Source organism: Acanthaster planci, linkage group LG11, assembly GCF_054643075.1.
Source record: "Acanthaster planci isolate LZ-2023a linkage group LG11, COTS_SCS, whole genome shotgun sequence".
In the NCBI taxonomy this organism is placed as follows: Eukaryota; Metazoa; Echinodermata; class Asteroidea; order Valvatida; family Acanthasteridae; genus Acanthaster; species Acanthaster planci.
In genome coordinates this window covers 16868272-16892689 of record NC_141787.1, presented here as the reverse complement: position 1 = coordinate 16892689, position 24418 = coordinate 16868272, and the positions used below count along the sequence as shown (strand labels likewise).

At 39.2% G+C, this 24418-nt stretch overlaps 3 protein-coding genes across 6 annotated transcripts; 2 read left to right on the top strand and 1 right to left on the bottom strand.

Moving 5' to 3' along the window:
* The first annotated feature begins 3626 nt into the window (after positions 1-3626).
* On the top strand, positions 3627-11728 carry LOC110976260 (plancitoxin-1-like). 2 transcript variants are annotated; one of them, XM_087143579.1, is made up of 8 exons: positions 3627-4252; positions 6553-6708; positions 7003-7186; positions 7649-7727; positions 8512-8673; positions 9504-9701; positions 10119-10354; positions 10521-11728. In XM_087143579.1, exons 2-8 carry the CDS (start codon positions 6599-6601, stop codon positions 10620-10622), a joined length of 1071 nt encoding a protein of 356 aa, XP_086999705.1. In that variant the 5' UTR covers positions 3627-4252; positions 6553-6598; the 3' UTR covers positions 10623-11728. The 2 variants fall into 2 exon arrangements, with proteins under 2 accessions (XP_086999705.1, XP_022085064.1); XM_022229372.2 differs by lacking the exon at positions 3627-4252 and adding an exon at positions 5409-5803.
* On the bottom strand, positions 11174-13974 carry phpt1 (phosphohistidine phosphatase 1). Of its 2 annotated transcripts, XM_022229375.2 has the most exons (4): positions 13883-13974; positions 13528-13724; positions 12475-12599; positions 11174-12222 (listed from the first exon to the last, which is right to left on the bottom strand). In XM_022229375.2, the coding sequence occupies exons 2-4, from the start codon at positions 13673-13675 to the stop codon at positions 12127-12129; spliced, it is 369 nt and encodes a 122-aa protein (XP_022085067.2). In that variant the 5' UTR covers positions 13676-13724; positions 13883-13974; the 3' UTR covers positions 11174-12126. The 2 variants fall into 2 exon arrangements, with proteins under 2 accessions (XP_022085067.2, XP_022085066.2); XM_022229374.2 differs by lacking the exon at positions 13883-13974 and having other exon boundaries at positions 13528-13876.
* A 21-nt stretch (positions 13975-13995) lies between these two features.
* Positions 13996-22865, top strand: LOC110976257 (E3 ubiquitin-protein ligase TRIM45-like). 2 transcript variants are annotated; one of them, XM_022229364.2, is made up of 6 exons: positions 13996-14120; positions 15160-16467; positions 16638-16767; positions 17600-17714; positions 18531-18657; positions 18882-22865. In XM_022229364.2, exons 2-6 carry the CDS (start codon positions 15210-15212, stop codon positions 19217-19219), a joined length of 1968 nt encoding a protein of 655 aa, XP_022085056.2. In that variant the 5' UTR covers positions 13996-14120; positions 15160-15209; the 3' UTR covers positions 19220-22865. The 2 variants fall into 2 exon arrangements, with proteins under 2 accessions (XP_022085056.2, XP_022085057.2); XM_022229365.2 differs by having other exon boundaries at positions 14053-14148.
* The last annotated feature ends 1553 nt before the right edge of the window (positions 22866-24418 follow it).

The following is a 24418-nucleotide window of genomic DNA, read 5'->3' as shown; positions in this document are numbered from 1 at the left end:
GCCTTCAGAAAAAATACCAGAATCACGTAGGCCATTCCATGCAAAAGTGATCACACTTTTACCAATATCACTGTCATTGCCTAAATATTAAGAGAATTTTGAAAAACCGATTTTCACTTTCATTTTTCTCAGATTGATGGTCAGTGGCGTAACTATGGGGGAGCAGGTGGGTTGGAAAGATATACCTCCTTACCAATGGATGCCCATCCCATGGGCGTCACCCTCCATTTGAAATTCATAATCTGTTGATTTTTTTACAGCTATGCAGCTGCAACTTATGTGTGTGCCCCAGATGCCGCACACATTAGCCCGAGTTACACCACAGTTTCATTTGTGTTGAATCAGTTTGCCTCGCACTGTTACTCAGCCAACTGAACTGGTTCTGTTGTGATTCCAATTTCACAAATGATGAAGCCTACATCTGTATTTGAACATGTAAAATGCTCATTTCAATATATTAATTGCCAGGACATTTGTTCTTTCATTTCCAATTTCAGAAAATTCATCTAATAGTATTAACTGTTTGTGTTGAGTTGTGTATTATGTTGTAGTGAGTGTGATGAATATTCATTGTTATAATATCAAGCATTTATAAGGCGCACAGTATCTTACACTACATGCAATTCAAAGGAGCCAATATATCATCATTATCCCTGCACATTGGGCTCACAACATTTGATTTTTCTTAAGATCATCTCATCGGCCCCCTGGGAGTACATCAGCCCACTGATGCTATTTGTCGGTTGAAATACAAAACAACTATATGTGCCCTCAAAGGTACCCATTTACCGCTGGGTGCAGACTGGCACATTGGGATGTTTTGCCCAAGATCACTGCCACTAAATGGATTCGAACCCCCAACCTTGCCTTTTTATCCTGTACTTTGGAGGATTAGGTGTGATGTTCTAATATGGACAATAAAAAGTGAGCAAGGTGTGCTTTTTCTGGTCTGGACAGAGTTACTTGTATCCATTTTCAGGTGGTAAAGCATTCAGCTGAACTTACAAAATTGCAAAGTGTATTGATGAGAAAAACATCCAACAGACATGAACTCCCAGCCATCCGAAGCAAGTTTGACATGTTTCCTTCTAATAAACATCTTGACAATTATTAACAAACTCCTCAACTATCCTTGAACCAACTGAAAACTTGGGTGAAGTATAGGTGTACCCCTGAAATAAATTCCCATAGACACCAATGATAAATCCTTATATTTCAAAATTATGTTCAAAATAATCCACAACTCCCACGGGTGTCCAGGCTGAACAGAAAAATGTTTGACATGTCCTCTTTTATTTTTCGTTCAATTTCTAGTGGGTTGATTGATGCAGAAATTCTCACCAAATGCAAACCACACCTAAAATGAAGGAAATTTCACTGCCCCAAAAAGCAGTCATTTTGAAAATGCATTCTTCTGCAAAAGGCTATATTGTGCCACTTTCGGACCTGTTTGCATCTCACTTGCTGAGAATTGGAAGCCCTCAGTCTAGGCCAGAGGTTCATTGCCATATTTCTTCAATTTCTCAATTCCACAGCTCTCAAGACTCTCCAAGTGCTTCCAAGCATCCCATCACCATGGTAACAAACCCTCAGTAGACGTGTGGCATCTTCAAGAAGCGTTACTCTGATCCTTGTCTTCTACCTTGCCTTTATTTTGTCTTTTTCTTGTCTTCAGAACCTTGCACCTCATCAAACAGAGCAGACCCTTGCAGTCCTGGGAGTACAGTTGATGGAATGTGAATACCTCTTGTCCACGGTGAGGTCAGCCTTTGGTCAACATGTCAGCAGGCTGAAACAAGTTTCATATCAATGCATTTGTGAAGTTGATGAGATTTTAATCAAGGGCTGAAGCTGGGTAGGTGAATGAATATGAAGTCCTTGGTGTCTTAGAAGTCAAACAAAGATGCCTGTATGTCAAATTGTTTTAATCATGTTTTGATATTTGTGACACACTCTGCAAAAATGAGTCACATCTCACCAGAACCACTTTTGAGTTAGAATCTTGCAGTGTTCAATCAATAGGACCACTCAACATTTTAAACTCAACACAGAGTCAATTTTCATCATACCAAACTGACTGATGACACATCAAAACAATGAGCTCACTTTCCTCAATCTAATAAAGAGTAAAACTCAAAAAGTAGCTCCAGTGACATGGGACTCATCTTTACATCACATTTAATTTTTTCGAGTAACAGCAATGCACTTCATTGCAATTCTGCAGGAAATCTTGAAAAAGTATAGCCATGATTTGGTTTGTTCACATCAAAGCGGACTGTTTGTAGCATACAGACCTGGGCAATCGCTCAGCCAATTTTACTACCCTGGACTTTGAACGTCTGGAAGTTTCAGGAGTGAAGACAACAAGGTAGGCTGCTCAGATTATTTTAAATTGAGCTGGACTGTTTGGCAAACAGAAAATCCATGTGGGATTTGTCACGCCAATGGCCAGCTTGAACCCTGCCTCAGGGAAGTTACAGATGTTAAAAATTAGCCATAAATGGCTAAGCATAACCCCTGCCCAAGTTAGGTCAATCCAAGTTATAGCCCCTAGTATTTATGACTATGAATATGCCTCCATTAGTGAGTTTTCCCTTTTACTTTTCTTTCATTAAATTCAACGTTTCTTCTTTGAACTTTGCTAGAGTAATTTCTTTATCTAATCTGATTCAAATTGCTTTGAGGTGCCATTTGTTCCTACTTGTATATGGAGTAAGATTGATGATATTTTGAGAGGAAAATCATCAAAGCTGTGTCATTTAAACATCAGCAGGCTAGATGTCTTGAAACTATGTATTTTCTACTTGAACTGTTGGAAAATTCTCAATCCATCAATTCCTTTAATATTTTGTTTTGCTTAAAACTTGGAGAAGACATTCGATATTGTGGCCCCCCAAACCAAACTCATGGGGATACATGTCCCCTGTCCCCCCAGGATTTCCGCCCATGTATACACCTAAAACACAAAATATCACTAAATCTAATATGAAGTAAAAGTGTATCTCAAATAGGGCTAAACCAGTCTTCACCCAACGTATAAGCTTGCGGGACGTAAAACATCATATCAGTTCAGAGGTTTTCATTGTCACACAAAATTCTGCTCAAATCCAAATAAACTCCCCAAACTGCCAAAACTTGAGCTTCACTGCAACAGGTGCCGTTATGCTTGCCAACTAGATCAAAAAAATATACAGTTCAACTTGATACGTGATGCCAAATAAAGTTCAGAGAATTTGTCATTGGTTTAGCATATTTTGTGTTTTAGGTGTATACATGGGCGGAAATCCTGGGGGGACAGGGGACATGTATCCCCATGAGTTTGGTTTGGGGGACCACAATATCGAATGTCTTCTCCAAGTTTTAAGCAAAACAAAATATTAAAGGAATTGATGGATTGAGAATTTTCCCTTTTGAGTTTTTATAAATGGAATAAGATAATAGACACAATGTTCAAAAAAAGGTGTAAATTAATGCCCCCCCCGATCAAGGATAGATAGCCCTACAGTGGTAAGGATTAGCTAGTGCCACCAGATTTATTCTGTAGACCATATTTGTAAGTCTGCATGAAACTCTCTGTTTTAGGGCTCTCTGTTTGAGAGAAATATTAAGCCAGACGGCGTTATCCTCAGTCACCACCCAAGCCTACTAGTATGGGAGGACTTTGGTTCAGTGTCAAGGGATCAAGTGCTCCCAGCCAAACACCAAGCCTACACCATCCAGGGAGACCGAGACTGTCAGGGCAGGGACTTCATATGGAGGGCCATGAGAATATCTGAACCGGGGTTTCACTGGAGGCTGCCACCTTTCCTGACTTGGTGTAGACACTGGCAGAGACTGATGTGCTTTTGCTGCAGAAGATTGCCACAAGTACCCTGTTTGCGCTTGCATAGAACATGGACGGATATTGACAGTTCTCACAATGTTTTGAACTGGGCCCGTCCACAAATTTTCTATTTTCAGCACCTTTAAATTTATCTTTAAAATATGCCGACATTGTAATAACGGTCCACGTACGTTGAAATTGATTGTTTTGCACCTGTTAATCTTACCCCTCTTGATTTTGATTTGTTTTCTTCCCTGCAATAAAGCAGAGTGAAGAATGATGCACATGAACTTTGACCGAAGTTGTCACGTGTAATTCCAAAACACAGATAAGTCTGATGTTTGGTAATTTCACAACTAACTTTGTGACCAGAAGCTAGTTGCTGATGGAACAGCCCCCCAAGGAAAAAAAAAGGGACCCATTGACAAGGTAGGCGTTGACTTGTTTCCCGTGACACACTTGTGTTGGTTTCATATCTAGTAGATATGCAGAAGGGACATTGGTGTCATAACTGTTTTGCATACATTTTGTCCTCTGTGGTTCTGTGGACTGGGATTTGTTTTGTCACCAAGTTTGTCATTTGGGGATCTATGGCACGCATCATGGTCCATTCATTTGACATTTTAAATGTGTCAATGTAGGAGGTCCTACCTCATTGAAAGTGACAATAATTCTTTGAATGACTTCTATTGGATACTGTTTGAAAGATTGCAAGGAAATGAACAACAAACTTTGTCTTCAAATTCTGTATGTTGGACATATAGCTTTTTCAAGTTGATCAGTGTATTGGTTACAGAGTCAAAATATCTGCTTCAAAGTTCAGTCTGTGTAGAGCTGTTTCAACCTGACATTGGTTGAAGTCTTGTGAGAGCATTCCATGATGTCCACCATTGTGGTGATATTGATGTTATTGGCTGTGACTGTCTTGACTGCCATGATGGGAACCAGTGAGGCAGGAGTGATATGTATGGATGCAATGTTACATATCCAGTGAAAGATGTGTGTACTTTTGTTTCTGCTCAAATTTTGTAAAACAAGTTTTAGTATCCTGAATTTTTTTCTTACGCTGAAAACCCTTATTGTCAAACACCCTTCTTCCTTGATTACATGTCACACTTAGCTTTATCTTGGATATCGCATGATGCTTTTCCTGTTTATATCCTCAATAAGCTCACAGCATAATTCACATCTCCAAATCCTTTTAAAAATCCATCCCATGCTTGAAGTTTTGTAAAAGCAAGAAAAGTTAGGTAGAATTGATGTTATATTGTACCTTTCTTGTCCCTTTCATTAAGCATTTGTTTATGTTTTCATTTTCAATATGCCATGATTAAACAAGGAAATGAATTAGAGATAACTCACATTTCAAAATTGTTAGTTGACAGATTACAAACAAGTGTTGATATGTCAAAACCAATGTGAAAGTTCAGATTGTCGACTTTTAAAGTGCATCAGGAAACTGCAAACAGATTAATCATTGACTACACTGACTCCCTTCGAAACTGGAAAGAGCAAAAAACAGCTTATATTCTTTTTCCATACAGAAATTTGACTTTGTAAAATGTCATGGTGTGATGTATGAGCTTTCCACATCGGTAGATCAAAGCTTCCCTTCATAGAAACTCTTCAGCAGTGTGTCAATTATACATAGAAATTTTTCCCTTCTTACAGAAATCTGAATTTCAATTACTTTCTCACATGCAGGTTTTGTGGAGGTAGGGGGGGAAAGAATATGTTTCGTCTCGTGACATGTTCCAGCAAAATGTCATTAACAGCAACTCCTGTTTTGTCAATAACAAGGAAATTAACAAAGGATTTGTGCTACCCTGGGTTGCTGGAAATCCATCTGGATTTTCAAGTTTCAAATACGATGCATGTGCAAAATTTTCCTATAAATTCACGGAGAAAAAGAAACCACAGACAGATTGTCTCACGCCACAGTTTCTGCAACCAACTTGGTAAAGTTGGAAGTTTGTGAAGGTAAGAGTCGCTGAATGAATCACTACCAAGAAGGCTTTTTGACATAGCTAGGGATTAACTTTTTAACTTCCAGATTTTTGTCCTTATGAAGTGGCACAAATAGTTTTGCTGAAATGACATCAGAGATATGAGTACTTTGCTTGTTGGGAAGTATTGGCCTTCTTTCTGATTCTGTATATTACCTTAGATTGTTTTGTCATCAAGTTTAATCTTCTGTACAAAAGAAGTGTCAGTTAATATTCATAAAATACTTTGTGTTACTTGTATTCTGAACTATTCTACTGAAATTTTGAACTGTATGCACCCCTTCCAAAACCTTTCTTATTTTTCCCTGATTATTACATCAAGTTGAAAGTAATTCTTTTGATGGTAGCTTCTTAGAGATACCTTCAAAAGGACTCGTACTACAAATAGAGGTCTTACTGCTCAAACTGCCTCAGAGTATATGCAACAGCCATTTCATTATGTGGTGTTGTAGTGGAATACTTTTTGAGTACCAAGGCTCTCTGCCAAATATTCAACCAGTTAGGAGGAAATAAAGTGAAATGCCTATGTATTCCAGCTTTATTCCCTCCTAACTAGTTGAATATTTGGCATAGAACTTGGTTATTGAAAAGTACTTGACTACAAGAACACTGGTTATTAGAAACTTTCAAGATATTGTTGGGTCTCGACTGCTACGTGGAGTAAACATGTACTTATTGAAGTCTATTCTTTAAGGGTATTTTTGCCACATTTTTACTTTGAAGACGTCCGTTAGACTGATCTTGGTTGAATCCTTGTGAGAGTTTCACGATGCCAAGCAGTGTGATGACGTTCACATTTTTGGCCTTGACTGCCATAATGGTGGGGACCAGTGAGGCAGGAGTGGGGTGCAAGGGTGCTGATGGATATCCAGTTGATTGGTATGTCTCTTAAAGAAGTGTGTGCACTTCATTCTTTCCATTCATTATTTTAATATTTCATGCTTTTTCACAATCTTGCTGACACTTTCCACCTTCGTCCTTACTGTCCTTTCATGTCTCTTTCTCTAAAGTTGTGATATTATATTAAATCTCGTACTCTGTCAAGGTACCCGGCTACATTGTTGTCACAAATGCTAAAAAACATATCTGATAGGGGATGTCCTTCATCATTTATCAAGTTAGTTTTAAATTTCAGAGTTTCTGAAGGGTCTGAATTTTCCTAATTCTGAACAGGTTTGTTGTGTACAAACTTCCTCAAGACTCGGCCAGCTCAGTACAGGAGATTAAAGATGGGTATGCTCATATGTACATGGATGTCAACAATCCAGTGCTGACTCTTTCCAGTGCCTCGCTCAAAGACACTGACCATGCCATTGCATACACCCTGGAAGAGATCTATCGGAACCAAGGAAGTGATGTAAGATGGAGAAATAAATGTACAAGTTATTTAATGTAGTCATGTACATTTCATCTTCATAACTAACCTCATGACTGTATGGGTTACTGATAATTCTGGCAGAGGTTGACATGATCTGAATAACAGCCATCCATTTTCAAAAAGCAACATTCATGAATACCCAAGACAGTTTGACCATCTTTATTGGTGGAAAGCCCAAGAAAAGGTATTTATCATGGACACAGGACCACTTTTGGGTCAAATTCATCAAGCCTATATTACTTCACCTCAGATATGTTTGAAGCTTCGTAACTCTGGAAACTTGAGGAAACTCAGAATGACATTGCTAGGGCAAAATAAAGGTTTACAAATTAAAAGTTACAAACACCTTTCCAACTTTAAATTCTCAATCTGTTTCATATTACATTTTTATGTGACTTGATACACACCCAGTTAATTTTAACACACTCATTTCTGTTCCAGAATTTTGCCTATTTGATGTACAATGATCAACCACCTGCAGGGGAAGAGATCCAGTCAGGTCTTATTGGGCATTCTAAAGGTAACTAAACTAGGAAGATTTGGCAATTGGATGTCCTTTTGGGACTTTACTGGAGGGATTATCCATGTTAATGTTACTCCTTTTTGAGATGTCTGACTTCAGTTTTTGATCTTGTTTCAGCATGTTCATATACCTCTTAGCCATTCATCAGTCAACTTTTTTCCAATTTGAGGTCTTTTTACAGCAACATTTGGCTTTTATATCTCCTCTTTCTCCCATTCCATTTTCATAAGGATCACTGTACACATGCTTACGAATATTCAGATCACGGTCTCCGCAAAGAATCAGAGCATAGTCAAAGCAAGGTTTGGTGATATGACCTACGACACAGAGTCCATTAACTTGAACCACTTGTTTCTAGATGACATGTAAACATGCACACTTCTCCCTTTGTTCTATCGAGGACACATGGACTCATTTAGAATTTTTTTTTCATTCTTGCAGTTGAAATTGCAAGGTTGAAAAATTTACAAACCACAAAAACCTACACCCAGCAGCGTTTCAGGGAAGAAAACCCAACATTAAATGGTTATCAGTCACATGCACCATTGAGGTTCCTCCTTCATGCCTGTACTCCAATGGGAGTGCACTGTCCTACACAATAATTCAAGCAATGCATCTTTAGCCACAACAACTTACATGCCCTGTCTTTGTATTGATTCTCTAGCCTACATGGGGGTGGGGAAGGGTAAGCCCTTACATTCCCAAATCCTCTGGTTTCAGTATGAATTCACATCCACACCCTAGGGGTTGAGATTAATGCGTCTTCTCTCCAATTTTACAGGTGTTGTTGCCTTTGATGATTACACTGGATTCTGGCTGGTTCACAGCGTACCCAAATTCCCTATACCTGGATCTAAAGGCTACACTTGGCCAGACAATGCCAGACGTAATGGCCAGACATTGCTTTGTGTTACTTATCCTTACAACCAGTTTGAAAAAATAGGTAAATTTTTATGTTTCATTATGGGGGGGGGTTAAATCTAGGACTATATCCTTTAGAGTACCAAAGTATGACATCATTTGAACCATGAATTGTAGTGCAATAGTATATGCACATTGGTTCACACGCTGGTTCTCCTGCTAATGCCTTCTTCACACGTAATTGAGCATGTAATGTACTCACTTTGGTACTCTATAGCTTTCCAAATTAAAATGTTGAAGACATCTATACTTCCAGCTAGCAAACTGGACCAACTTCGTGGCACTGCTTAGAAAAAGAACAGTTAGTGGACAAGACATGCTCACAAGGGCAAAAACCAATAGCTTACTGTATACACTACTTCATGGTGATGCTTAGCATGGTTGTGCTTACAGTTGCACATGCATAGAGATTTCCATTGTTTTGCCTTTACGTTAAGCAGATTTTCCTGCTAGGTAACCATGCCCTTTGCTGTCCTTTCTGCTTAGGTTCTCCATAAAATAGACAGAGTCTCTGTTAGTGTAAATTGCATGCTTTGTAGTGCCATGAAATTGAGCTCTGGTTATGTGTTATCACTCTTTTTTACTAAAGCTCCCCCTATGCTGGGTATAAGAAAAGATCAACTGAACCTTAGGTTTACTGATGTCAGCTACATCTTCAATGTTTGTGCCATCCCTCTGAAGTATAAATGTTGTTGGGATGTTTGTAATTAGTCTTTATCAACTGCCATGAACTGGGCTCATACTAACAATTAGACATAGCTGATCTCAATCTCTGGCTCAAAGTCAGCTACAGTTTCAACCCCGTAGAATAATTTGGCCTTTGTAATTGATTTAAAACCTCTTTTACACCAGGTCAGCAGTTGAAATACAACTATCCTGGGGTCTATGACTCTCAGCTCCCCTCTAGCCTGGCTGGCGATAACCCCAGCATCAAGGATGTGATTAACGGTGTACATGTAACAGTTGCTCCATGGAATCGAGAATTGTCTCTGCAGTCCAAAGACGGGAAGATATTTATCAGCTTTAACAAAGCCAGCAAATGGAGTCTAGGTGAGTGTAGTTCTCCTTTGGGGACGTAAATAAAGTTTAGTAGACATTCACTAAGGAACCAAATTTCCGGTAGCTGTTTTTAGCTCAAGTCAGCAGTAAATTTGGACGTGAATTTGGACCAAGTTCATCAAAAAGTCATGAAATAAACACCCTTTTTCTACAGCTTTCTTGACCTTGTCTACTATACTGTACCTTCAGGTTGCAAACATGTTAACCTACTTCCCACACAAGAGGGAGGATATTATGCAATGGTCCTTGAATTGCTAGCAAGAAACATCAACTGAACACCTCAAATGAAGAATTTTGAACTTTTGTTTGAAACCACATCTCATTCTCCGATGTGTTTTTTATCTTTTCTTCACTTATCAATGCCTCATATCATGTTTGTTGATACACATTGTTGCTTTTCTTTCTCAGATCTGTATAAAGATTGGCTTGCTCATTACTTCAAGAGTGGCCTGTACTGTGAAACATGGCAGAATGGGGGACGCAATCTCAACTCTTCTTGTGAAGCAGGCCTTAATGTCTACAATGTCAAGAAAGTTAGTCTGAAAGGTGGAAGCGATTTCAAGGGCACCAAAGATCACTCCAAGTGGGCAGTGACTACCAAGTCTGGCCTGCAGTGGGCTTGTTTTGGAGGTATTAATCGTCAGGTATGTCTGCCATAACATTGTCTCATCTACCTTGACTTGGCTGACCTCAGCAGGTCATTCACATCCCATATAAATGCTGTTTAAGATGTTTCTTTGTTTTGCCAACAATATCAAAGGTTCCTTTCATGGTAATTTTTGGTGACACCTGTTTATTTTTTGTTGACAGACCTCTCAAATGTATCGTGGTGGTGGTGCAGTCTGTTTTGAGCATCCAGATGTCCACAAGACCTTCTATGATTGTGTGGCTGAATATGAGCCGTGTACCTAAATGCCTTCAATGATCTCTGAGTTGAGACAAACATCCCCAATCTTGTTTTTGTTCACTCTAAGGGGACAGAATTTAAGATTGTTGAAATTTATAGTTGAATTATACTTGCCATTTAATCCTCATTTTTAAAGGAAAACATCTTCATAGTCTTTATTCTTAGAATTTGTTATTGTGATTATAAGTAGAATTTAGAGCATGTTAGTGACACTAATTAAGAACTGACCTGAGGGTTTTGGACCAGAATTTAACATTTAACCAGAATATTTCATTTTTGGAATTTTAATAGGCTGTGATTAGTCTTGCTAGCATTAAATGTAATGTTTACTATGCAAACCGTGACAAAACCCGTGACAAAACCCAGAAAGAAGTAAATAATTAGATTATTGTATCAAATTTCATCTGTGCCCCCAAAGCTGCTGGAATGTCCAGACTTGCTGAAACATCAACTGATCAAACATCAAACTTTTAACTTTTGCAAGTCATGTTCCTAATGGATGTACATGTACATCGTGTGCAACACCTCTAACAAAAATTTCAAATTTTCAAATCAATTTTAGGATGTTTTAGTCCATCTTTTTATTATATTAACAAAATGACATCTTCTACTTGTGAAAACACAGAATTTTCACAGATTATTATTTGGTACTAACTTCCAGAAGTAAACCTTAAAGGTTGGCACATATTCTGAGGAAAAACAGTCACTTTAAAACCCCTTCGCGGCAGGATTATTTTGACTGCGACTGCTAGGCTGTGGTATGCCCAGTATGCAGGGCTCTGTCCAGCAGCAGGCCCCATTGAACCAGCAGCTGCATGGTGACTAGACTGCATGTGTGGTATGCACTAATCCTCACACAATGGAGTGGCTCTTGCCGGCTTTTGTCGCAAAGGGGTTAAGAGAAAGGGATTTTTATATTTATGAAAATGTTACAAGAAAATGTGTCCATTTTACATGTACGTCTTACACACAAGATTGTTAACAAATATTCCTTCTTTATCATCAAAATTGACTCATGATGCAGAAGACAGCTTTTGGTAATGGATCTTGCTATGATACTAATTTTTTTTTTACACTTTAGCAATAAATATGTACTCGGCCAGAAGAGATAGGAAGGTTTGATACTCATCTCCATTTTTGAACTTGGGATCCAACCCTTGTATCGGTATATAAGAAGAGGTTATTTGTTCGCGCATCTTCAGAGGGCAAGAGCTTTGTATCAACGACATAGGCTTGAATAAACATTTTGCGCATTCATTGTAACTAAGTTAAATTAACAGAAACAGATGCTAAACACTTCAACTCTGCTCACTGGGAGAGATCAAATGAGATTGCAAATAACGGAAGTAGCGGTCTTCTCCATCCATCCGATGATATCAGCCTGAGATGCTTCTCTCCAATATCTTACATCAAGCCACTCCCCCATCTACAACTCCAACCCCCAGGCCCCCGGTCCCCTCCTCCATCCACTAAATCAGCAAGCTTAGGCTACACCAATCAAGGTCAACATTAGTATCCTTCATTGGTGAATGTAATACTTGCGTAGTTTGGGTATCTGCTTTTTAACTTCTCCACTGTGATGCTATGATCCGCTTGCCCAAAACCCTCAAGAAAGAAGTAAAGAAAAACAGAAGTTCAACAATATGTAGGAATTCCTAAGAACTTCCACATAAACTATAGAATGTTTGTGCAGAAGTAAAGTTGAGAACTCGGACTCAGTTACAAACAGCCTGTTACTACAATAAACCATTCACATAATGCTTGCTTCAAGCAGGATTGTTTCATACACTCCTTTGAGTAACTTTCTATTTAACTCTGAGTAGGGAATTCAGTAAAATACCCTAGGATTGCATTTACCATTGAGTAACCGTAGACCAATATCGTCTTGTTTTGAGGATCGTGTTGTATCCGTCCACCACCCTCACAATAACAGCTAATCTTCTGCAATTGAAGCTTCGGTTCCCATTGATCAAATATGTCAGCTGAAATAGAATGACAAGTAAAACGGTTCAGCTAAATGATACACATCCATTCAACCAGAATGAGGCAAAGCAGGCTACTTCAATGAGATTTCAACTTGTTTATCCCATTTGAACACAAGTGGGACATCTGTGGTTAAATGGAAGATGAGATTTGCTACTTGAAGTCCAGTGCAGATTCTTGCTTCATTTAAAAAAATTTATATTATTTTTGATAAACATCGAGCCTGATTAGCCTTGTCTTGTACTCCACATAAAATAGAACCAGGCTACTTCAATTCTGGAAACCAAAACAAGACATCACAGACATGACACAGTGACATCACAGGCATGACGAAGGTGCCTTTTAGTCTCCAGAAGAAAAACCATGTGTGCCAAGATCAACATGGAATCTCATGATGCAAAATTACCCTCACAACGGCAGACTCATGCAGCTTGAGTAGGTCAAACTTGATGAGCTGAACATTGGCAAAGCCACAGGCACTAGTCATGCTAGTGGTGGAATTTATTTGTGTATTTAGCCCAATTCTTAGAGCTATATATGCAATCACACATATGAAGCCAAACCACGGTTCACAACCATGCACTGACATCTAGATGTTCAACCAACCATAAAAACTTTATGTGTGAAATTAGGCTCCTAATAACATTCCGGCTTTATTTTCCTTAAAAAAAAACCCTCACTGTCCACACTTTCAACCCAGGATTCGAATCCACACCCCATGCATCACAAACCATTATGCTGTAACCACTTAACTACCACACAAGTTAGCGGTGTTGTTACTGTTGATACACCGTTGAACGGCTGCAATGCGTGTCTAGTACACATTGAACATGCACAATACAGGCACAACCATCGTTTTGGCTTCATACGTGTGATTGCATATAACCTCGGTATGCATACGTATGTTGCGCTAAGAAAAAGGCCTACCATGATATCCAGCCCATTTGTAGCCTCTCACTATATGTTTGTAGTTGCTTTCATCGCCCTCTGGCCATATTTTAATGAGAATGTACTTGAACTTCCCTGAATCATGAATGTCAACGTCTTCAACTGCATCCAATGAGACGTCACTCATCTTTCTTAGCTGCGAAGGCCAGCGGCTAATTGAATGCCCAATTACAGGTCTTGACGCACGTCCGACAAACAAAGAGCAAAATATTTCATTACTTGTAGTGACACATTTCCTGAAATTTAAGTTTTTGCTAAATAATTGCAGCATTTAATTATTTAGTGATCTTTCAGACATGCAAGAATGACAAGAACGACAAACACGTGAACTTACGATGAAAAATAACCCTACGATAAACTGAAATAGCACCCTCAAGAGGTCGCACATTGTGTCTTGTACCCTGTCCATTTTCACCGGAATGTTTGTTGATTTGCAAACGTGTTTATCGTCTGCTGTGGCGTGGGTAGCAGACTTATTAAATAATACTCTTTTGTGAGAGAGATCATAGAGATTGGGGAACTGGAAGCCAAGGATACGACGAATGGAGAGACGACTTTTCATGCTTTTTCAGGTGTGAAACTTGTAATATCGATGTTTAGGTAACTGTTGTTTATCTTGCGAAATTTTGGAGATGAATTATGACATCTCTGCATTATTTAAAAAAAAAACTTTGGAAGAGTTTGATGCCTGGACACCACTTGACAAAAACCGGCATTAGGCCTACCGCAACACCACAAATTTTGGGGGCTCTTTACTGCGCGGCAGGCATGGCTGCAATACTCACGTGTCAATGGAGGTTGCCTGTCAGATTAGTAGCCACCTGACAGTCATTCCTGTGGGTGTACATGTCCAGTAAATGAAGATACTAATTTTTGAAGAATTTGAAAACGGAAAATCATGAAAAATCACACAGCAAAGGGTCCTGCATTGGCAAACTCCACCTGGTTCGATGTAGTTAACAAACACTTTCTTTGAAAACTGATGTATTGGAGAAGAATAAAATTAGAAACTAATTTGCACGGATAATTGAACAGTATATGAATATAAAAATGTTTATTGAAGATGGTTAAAGTACGGCAAGTCTAACATCAGGGATTTTTCTCTCTTTATTTCCTGGTCACCGCAATAATTTTTATTTAATTGCAAGCAAAATACTACACTACAAGTTTTGTTAAGTTATTACTGGCTCAATTTGTCCAGCTAAGCTGCAGGCAGTAGGCCTACTCGGACATTATTGGAATGTTTTCTATTATTCATCTGACAATTGGCAGCGACAATCATCAAAGACTTTGAAGTGCCAGAGTTTCAACTCCTGTATTCTTCCTCTATGGCAAGATGATACTGTCGAGTTAAAAGAGGAGACTATTTCGAAACACTGTTAAACTACCTGGACCTTTGCCAAACCATTAAAAAAATAAACTCTTACAGTTGTTTATTGTTGTTAGAGGCAGTTGTTAGGTGCAGTCACTAGTACAGCTTAATCTACTGATCGGCAGATGTTTCTAGAGTGTAGCTTGTTTAAGTCCTCATCAGGAGATGAAATTCCTCATTAGTTTCTGATTATTGATATAGGTTTTTGTGGATGATAATTTTCTTCTTTTCCTCAACAGGTTCATCATGTTGGTTGTTGGAGCCTGACTTAAAGTAGCTATCATGCAACATGTCTGACACTTTAAGTGGAGATAGTGAGTCCCTCTCATCAGCTACTCCATCCGCCTCTGCCACGCCCCCTCTCAGCACGCCCAAACATCCCATCACCATGGAAACAGACCTCCAGCAGACATGTGGCATCTGCAAGAAACGTTACTCTGATCCTCGTCTTTTACCTTGCCTTCATACCTTCTGTAGTTCTTGTCTCAAGACCCTGTCACCACACCTGTCAAGTAGAGAGGACCCAAGCAGTCCAAGGAGTTCATTGAGTAGCTTAGGAAGTGGACGCAGCAGCCAGCATAGTGTCATTATCCGTTGCCCAACATGTGATCTTGAGGTTGATCTTCCGTGTAAAGGTCCCGAGTTGCTTCCTGTTGACTTTATGGTAAAGAAGCAGCTGATGTTGGAATCTTTAAAGCCAGAGTCGGGAGAAACCGTCTGTGATCTTTGCACAGATAACGCCAAGGCAGTATCTAGGTGTATGGAATGTATGGTCAATGTCTGTGGCTTTTGTGCTCAAGCTCACAAGCGACAACGTAAGACAGCAACCCACACTGTCCTCTCCATGCATGAGGCCCGTCGCCATGGAGCAGCATCCTTAAGCTGTCCTGTCATCTGCCTTAAACATCCCCAGGAAGAGCTGAAGATGTACTGTGAGACATGTGATCAGTCTGTCTGCCGAGATTGCTGTCTTGTAGAGCATCGAGAGCACCTGGTTGAATATTCTGAGGATGTCATACAGCATCATAAGCGTGTCCTTGCTAACCTAGTTGCACGTCTTCAGCCCCACATCCAGGCCATTGGTGGTGGAATTAATTCCATTAACCGTACCGAGGTGTCTGTCGCAGACCGGTCTACCGAACTCCACCACGATATCAACTCCTACTTTGATAACTACATCCAAGCATTACAGGCACACCGTCGAAGCCTTCTTAGCCACGTCTCCAAGGTCTGTGGAGGTCGTATCAAGTCCCTCCAAGGACATCACATGCAATTGCAGCAGCTCCTACGTGATATGCAGCATTCTTGTAATACAACAACCCATGCTCTGTCAGAGAGTAACACCCAGGAAGTTCTAGCCTTGAAGCCAACCCTTGGCCAACGTCTTAGTGAGCTGAACCGAGTCTCGTATCAATGTACTCCTGGAGTTGATAACATGCTGAGATTCAAGTCAAGGGCTAAAGCTGGCAAAGTGAATGGATATGAAGTGCCTGGTGTCTTAGAAGTCAAACAACTGGATCCAATGAAATGCTACGTGATGGGGGAAGGTATGTCAAATCATTCAAATCTTAAGTTCATGTCTGGATTTGATAAAGTAAATTGTCATTGTATTGTCCGTATACAATGGTGGAAAACAAGAAGCTGACCATTTTCTGTCTAAACTTTGCACCAGGTTTCAAGATGTTGCTAATATGTGCTCCTCATGTCATCCTTGTAGGAGTTCATGAAGCAAGACAAGGTATGATATCTGAGTTCCTTCTCATCACTCAAGACATCGATGGTCAACCCTACAACAAAGGAGGGGAAGATGTACGCGCAACTTTGGCTGTGGAGTCTGTTAGAAACAGGTAAGTCTGTAAAGGAAATAAGGATGATACCAACTTGTGGTGCACCAATGACCAGATGCATTGGTGCAGTCATCTTGGTCCTTCAAGGTGCTAAAATATCGTTGATTGCAAAATGGGCATTGTGATTGGTTGCTTTGAGAAAAATCTTTGTCAGAGGTTGATTTCATTGGTTTCCCCTGTTTGATTTAAATCTGAGTATTTCATTTTAAATTACTGGAACATTTACATGTATTTTGCCTTTGAAAGTTGTTTACAAAGTTACTTTTGTCCACATTGGTATTGAGAATACTATTGCAGTACAGTCAAACACCTTTATAAGAAGGATGTTGGGTCTTACTGGTAACAAATTACTTTGTTATAACAGGGGCCTTGGATGTTTGGTCTTACTGGTAACAAATTACCTTGTTATAACAGGGGCCTTTGATGTTGAGTCTTACTGGTAACAAATTACCTTGTTATAACAGGGGCCTTATGTTATCAGTATTGGCCAACAAAGAACGTAGAGACTTGGGACATTCAATTTTTCTTGGTATAAGCAGGTTGCTTCATTAACAGTTCTCTTTTTATCAGTATGTGGCCATATTTGTTTAGTTTATTCATTTTCATTTGGCATCTTCAACACTTGGGATATATGTTTTATACGTTTTCTCATGTTTTGTTTACTTGCTTAGTTTTTAGGTTGATGTTTACATTGCTTTTCATTTCTCTACGGATCCTCGTTTATTCCCGTTCTGTTGCATTGGCACTTCTATACTTTTTGCATTTGTTCTGCTACAATATGTTGAATATACTTTTGTTATTTTTCTTTCCTATTTTGTTTTGCTTCCATCAGGGTTGTGAATTGCAGTATATTTGACGAGGATGACGGTTCTTACCGCATTGAATACACTCCTCAAATCCATGCTACACATACCCTGAGCGTATTCTTAGACGGCCAACACATAAAGGCATGTCTAGCTGTTTTGTTTTTTTTGTCCAGACCTTTGTGTAAAGGAGTATTTTATGAAATCTGATGTAAACATCTCCTGTCTTTCTCCTTCCATACATGTATCCGGTAACTTAGCCAACGTTGTTGAGATTTGATATTTTCATTGGTTCATTACCAATATGTCTTTACAGTAGTCATGTTCTTTTTGGTAAATACACTAAGGGCCTCATTCGAAGGAAATATGTAACTGAAAGAGAACCCTATAAGACCATCACAAGACCCCATGACACCATCACAAGACCCCATATGACCATCACAAGACCCCATAAGACCATCACAAGACCCCATATGACAATCACAAGACCCCATATGACCATCACAGGACCCCATATGACCATCACAAGACCCCACAAGACCATCACAAGACCCCATATGACCATCACAAGACCCCATAAGACCATCACAAGACCCCATAAGACCATCACAAGACACCATGTGACCATCACAAGACCCCATGAGACCATCACAAGACCCCATGAGACCATCACAAGACCCAGCAAGACATTAAGACCCCCACAAAACCATTATAAGACCAACATGACCAACACACGACCAACACAAGACCTTCCGTCAGAAATAAAGTCACATACAAATCATATGAACTGCAACAAAAGCATTCCTTTGTCATTGTTCAACCTATTTACTTGTGATTGTTCTTGTGAAAAGACTTTTGGTGGTGATGGTCTTGTCCACAACACTGCAATAGTACCTTAGGATGTCAAGCAAAGATCTTGACTTTGAAATTCACTGATGTGTTTTGCTTTTCAATTTTTAGGGTAGTCCCTTCAAGGTGACCGTACATGAAGGTTGGAGGGAACACACCGGAATTTGGCATTGTTGTACATTCTGCTCAAGTGAGGGCAGCAGACAAGCTACCTGTGCTTGCGGCGCTACAATGCCAGGTAAGAATTGATTGGAATGTAACAAACTCAAAATCTGATGCCAGCGCAGTACACAGGTTGACATATCACATCACTTTCTTTTGTTTGTTACTTTGTCTAAAGAGTCGTAGTGAGTACCAGTTTAATGTTAAATCAGTGCATGACCATCAACTATTGCTGTGCAGACTGTCTCAGCATCTATCACTTTTACTTGATCACAATATCCTCTGTGTTCCTTTGGACAGGTGGATTCAGAGGATGTGGTCATGGACACCCAGGTCACCCGGGTAAGTGGCACTGGTCCTGTTGTGCTCTCACTAAGCAAGACTCTGAGTGTCTCTGGCAGCACCCTCTCTCACCCCCGCGAGGAGCAAGAACCGACCAGGAACCAGGGATGCAGGCAGGGAACCAGCTAGGGCCTAACGTCAACGCAGGAGCGCTGGTGAAGAAAGAGCCGGGTACCTTAGCCCTGCCGGGACCAAACAACACACATGGGCAACGAAGAGGGGGAGGTCCAACTACAGGGGCAGAGACGTTGAGAGGAAAGGGGCGTGATAAACAGGTGCATACCATATCACTCTAGGCTGCTTTTTTTCTACATGCACCAGATTCAAATGGCTGAACTGAGCTCTATTTACCAGATTTAGTTTTCGTATTGGAGGTTTGTTTGTGGTTTTGATTTTGATTTTAATTTATTGTTGTTACTGGTTACTTTCAGCATACTTTTGTAAGGACTGCCCATCTTTGACATTGGTTATATCTTCTGTATTGGTGGCAAGGGTTGTTTCCAGAAAGCAATGCAGTGGTGTGAAAATCTTTGATCCGAAGTGGTTAGTTGATCATACTTATATTTGTCGATACAGAGGTACCAACCAGCTTAGACTGTAACTTGAATGTTTCCTTTCCACAAAGTGCTCTCCTCTCAAATTCTCACGAGTTTGTATTTTTCCTGTTTGTATGTTCAACTGTTAGTATCCTTTTGGTACAACAATTGTTGTAATTCATTTTCCCAGGTCTATCCCATACATTATTAATCCAAACAGTTCACTCTTTCACCCAGGAATGGTGAAGTTCTTTACAATTCTCAGAATGAACCTTATCTTGCGAAGGAGTTGTTCATTTACTGTGGTTTCTAACGTTCTTATTTTGATTCTTAAATTCTTGATGCCTAGTACTGTCATTCAAAGCGGGTGTTTTTCTCAAGATGTGTATCTGTGCAATTTTTTCCTTCCAATTCTCAATCTATGCAGATATTATTGCAGCTGATGTATATTCTCAAGGCAATTTTCTTCCTCTGCTTTTTGTGTATCATAGCAATGAAAGTTTCTTAGAAAAGACAATAAATTATGTCACAATTCACCCATGTCTAATCAAGATATAGGCATAAGAAAACTGTTGTCTAATGTCTTGATATGAACAAAATATTACAATACATATTGCAATAGGCCAAATTAAGTGTTTACTTGATCCCAGCCTCCGATGTTTCATAAGTCATACCCCTCCCCAGGTACCAACACCGATTTCATTGAGCTGGTGAAAGGGCAGAAACCAGACCCCCGATTTTTTCATAGACCCAAGGTCCTGCACCCACCATGCCTATTTAAGAATCTGGCCCTCGCACTCAAAGTCCTCAGCCATAAAGAAATTACACCGTCAAACAAAAGCTGAGAACAAGTAAGCACCTGAAGGAGTTTGTCAGATTCAATGTAAATTATTGTATTCATGGATGAATACTGTCAATGAATTCATTATAAAATACATGTAGATCATTAACATACAGTTGATATTGTGAAATAGTCTAATTCTATCTACCAGAATTTGAAGCCATTATTGTGTTTGCACAATGCAAGTGTACATATGGGAAATGTACCTTACATGCCTCTTCAACGAATCAGGTGTTGCTATTTGCCTGAATACTCGGGCACCTCAAGAATTTGCTCATGAGTGGAGCACTCCTACATTAATGGCATCTCTTAGGATTGCCTAAATGTGTCTATCATAATACCTATTATATTGTTTAAAAAAAGGCTATTTGCACCCAAAATGAATTTACAACATTTGTATTCAATATTTTCCATTATGTAAAGTTAAGTTACAGCGGTGTGTATTTAGTGGCTTGAACCTTCATAATTGGGGACCTTAATTTAAGAAAAATCACTTCATAAGTAATTTTTACCAAAATGTTCATGCTGTTTATTTTTTTTTTTACATATTGAACATCTATTGCCAAAATGAACCAAGTCTTCCATAGAGTATTCTTAACTACATGCATCTTCTTCATAATAGTCATTACTCAGTGCCAAGCTATGTGGCTTGTATGTAGCATGTTTATATTTTTTTAAATGTTTGTTTTCGTTGAAAAGATACAGCAGTGAACAAGGTTGAGACTGTGGAAATCTAGCTACATGTTACTTAAGAAATGTGTCTCCCAATTGCAGAATGCAGCATTGAAATGTAGTGTTAAATGAATGTATGTTCCACATCCTCAAGCTATAGTGTATAGATACTTAATACTGTATGTTACTAATCGGTACAATCTGTTGTATATTTTTACTAATAACTTATCTCCTGGTATTGATTTTCTTCAACTGTAATCCCTAAAACTGTGGACAGTAGTCTTCCCAAATCTATTTTAAAAAATGCAATGCAGTCAAATAGTGGCACATTGCATGTTCTTTGGAACCCAACCGATTGTGATAAAATCCATAAAAAAATGCTGAACCCAGTGTTGGATTTTGTAGGGTTTGGGAAGGTTATGGTTGGTAATAATTCGTGTGGAATGGGACGAAGAAATATGGTATTGAAGGCTTTAGATTTGTTAAACTAATTCCTAACTACACGTACTTCTTTAATCAAATTAAGTGGTGTACACTGCACTGTATTAATTTTCTCTAAAAAAAATGCACAATTTAAAGCAAACAATGCAGATCTAATTTAACAAAATGAGTTTTAAGTAGGAAGAAGTTTGTGATTAATATCAATCGACTGTATCAAAGTTTTGATCTTAATGCGATATATGCATGTGCTTGCGAGGATTGTAACCCTATAGTTACATCCGGCGTATAGATAGGTAAACACATGAAAGAGACACCGTACGAAAGTTTGAAGCCCGTTCCTGTTGGCTTTGGTCTTGGTCAGCGTGGAACTGAATCTATCGATATACATGTACGTGTATTCGATAAAGTTTGTACTTTGTTAATAACCTTCAATCGATATGGAAAACTGATTTTTACTCAATCGTCCATCCCGGTGTATTATAATATTTTTGTTTGCGAGGTTCAGAGAGGAGTGATTGGGGAATTCGACACCTCATTTAAATATACCTAGTTTGCTACGTTTCTCGCTTGGTCTAGGTTTTTTCGTTGGCGAATTCATATTGTAAATCAACATAACAGGTCGTCCGCTATTGTAATCGTGCCAAAACTTCGGCAAGAACTGTACTTCAGCCGTTGTATCGCACGAACTGCCCCTTAAAGGCAAAAATCTAACGTCTTTTTTAATGCAGTGTAAGCCCAAAATTGACTATTTGGGAAAATACAGCAAACCCATGAGAGTCTTCACAAACTACACAAATACATCGATAAGGTCAAATTATGTTTTTCCCTTTCATATACCAAGATTAGTAATGCAAAGATGCGTTTTACCCGTAGAAGGTTTCTATTCATTAGTCCAAGTGCAACCGGGATTAATTAAAAGTGGAAATGGCTTATGACTATCGGTAATACTGTCTGTAAGACCGATCAATATTCTCAGCCAAAGCACGCTGCTAGATAATACAACGGTCGTGGAATAGCTGTAGCTGGGTTCCGGAGCACACAGATGATCCGAGTATGTCCCCGTATGTACACAATGTCCTGGTGCTTCTATGTAGATCTTTTGCTTACGAATCGATTTGCGTCGTTAAATTTTCGATTCATTACCTCCAGTGACTCTCGGGTCAACTATGACGATGCTGGATGCTGAGCGATTGTTGCTTGCAGAACGTCATTTATGTTTTGTGCATTGTTAGTCGAAAGCACCTTGCTTAGGACGTTACTCTGTAAAACAAGTCCAGATCAAGAGAAAGTCACCCAACTGAATAGGATGTGAAAATCAACAGACCATAGATTTCTTGTCGTTTCCCGTCCATGTAAATAACATATATCGAGAAGTTTACTATGGTAGTAATTAGTGTAAGCGATTACTGTTTAAATAAAAGCCATGATCGATCACAAGGGCTAGAAAAATAATATTTTAATTTGTTTGTCGATCCGTGGGTTGAGTAGAAGTACAACTTTTGACATAATTGCCAACAATGTGTACAACATTGGGCCTTATAGGGAAAAATGCCCTTTTTTTGCTTTGACCTGTTTTTGATCGGACCAAGGTTCCTGTGCACGGCTGCGGTCGTCACGGTTATGTTATTTTTGTTATTACATGAACATGTTTTAATTTGCCGTTTGGCGTGCATTGCACATATGCTGATGCTACGTATGTAGGATGTTTTCCGTACAGGTTGTGAAATATTCCCGTGTTCTCGGAAACTGTGTATGGCGCCCTTGACAAGGGCGTTTTGTAGCGCTGCATTGGAAGCTATCATTTTAACTAATTGCTAAAGCGAGTCTACCTTAATATACGTTGGCGCAGTGAAATATAAATTAATTTGTATTACCGTGCAGATCTCATCTCCCCAAATTGATTGCAATGCGAACGGGACGGTGAATATTGCACGCTTGTTGATCAATAGACAAGACACCTCCCCTCCAGCGTAGGTTGTCCTTCTATCTCTTTTGTATGTCTTTGGACATCACTACTTCAGAAAGGATCAAGCGTGTTTTACAAAGCTGCTGTTAATATTAGATGCTCACCACACATTGACATGTTTAATTGAATCTCTGTTACCTGCATGGGCGTAAATCTTGGGAGAATGGGGGTATACCCCCCCACACGCACTTTTTGAGGTGGGGGATCATCCCCCACTTTTTTCGTGGTGAAAACGTTTAAGTGGATTGTAAAGAATTTTTCAGACCTCTTAACTACTAAAATGTATTCATTATAACTAAAAATAGGGAAAAACAAATTTAAAAAACCACAAATACACATGTACATTAATATCTTGAACACCGATCTCTATCATAGAGTCGTATTGTCCCCCCATTTCAAATTTTCATGTCATCCCACCTTTCTTCAACCCCCCCCCCCATTTACGCCACTGGTTACCTGTGTGTATTATATCATGTGCATCGTGGGAATTTCTTGCTCTATAATGTGGAAGTCGTGCGTTAAGTTCTAAGCTGAGCATGCTGTAATTGTTCTTGTTTACAAGGTCAATGTTATTCCCTATCGTGAATGTTTGTATTTCTCTGTATAACCTTACTTTGCCTACTAACCTTGCGTCACGGTGAGTACTTTACTTCAGGGACATGATTGTGTGACAGTTCTGTCGTATAAAATACATTATTGGCTTTGTCAGATCATTGCTCTTTTTATGAAGGGTTCCACTTCGCTGGTGGCCTCACAGACGAAGAGATTAAGATTTGGGGTCATGGCACATTGGATTGAAGCTAGATGTAAATCATATTGAAATTTGAGGATTAAGACCTGTTAGGTTTAATAGGAACGTGTCAGTGAAAACCACAGTTAACGTATCAATTGTAGAAGCCGTAGAAACTTCTTATACAAAGAAGAGCTGCGATTTAATCTTCATTAACATGGAAAGCCTTTTTAATGCTGTGACTATCGGTCTGTTTTAGCAAAATAAACGCCATGACCTTCAGACTACATAATAACTTGTAAGCTGTAT

Bases quoted from the DNA above. Each gene is read 5' to 3' on its own strand.
- phpt1 (XM_022229374.2), bottom strand. From the start codon at position 13,819: ATGCTGCAATTATTTAGCAAAAACTTAAATTTCAGGAAATGTGTCACT. The intron at 12,600-13,527 runs GTAGGCCTTTTT...ATTCTATTTCAG, and splicing joins CAAATGGGCTGGATATCATG to CTGACATATTTGATCAATGG. The intron at 12,223-12,474 runs GTAAATGCAATC...TTCTTTCTTGAG, and splicing joins TGGTCTACGGTTACTCAATG to GGTTTTGGGCAAGCGGATCA.
- LOC110976260 (XM_087143579.1), top strand. From the start codon at position 6,599: ATGCCAAGCAGTGTGATGACGTTCACATTTTTGGCCTTGACTGCCATA. The intron at 7,187-7,648 runs GTAAGATGGAGA...TTTCTGTTCCAG, and splicing joins ATCGGAACCAAGGAAGTGAT to AATTTTGCCTATTTGATGTA. The intron at 7,728-8,511 runs GTAACTAAACTA...CCAATTTTACAG, and splicing joins TCTTATTGGGCATTCTAAAG to GTGTTGTTGCCTTTGATGAT.
- LOC110976257 (XM_022229364.2), top strand. From the start codon at position 15,210: ATGTCTGACACTTTAAGTGGAGATAGTGAGTCCCTCTCATCAGCTACT. The intron at 16,468-16,637 runs GTATGTCAAATC...TCATCCTTGTAG, and splicing joins ATGCTACGTGATGGGGGAAG to GAGTTCATGAAGCAAGACAA. The intron at 18,658-18,881 runs GTAAGAATTGAT...TCCTTTGGACAG, and splicing joins TTGCGGCGCTACAATGCCAG to GTGGATTCAGAGGATGTGGT.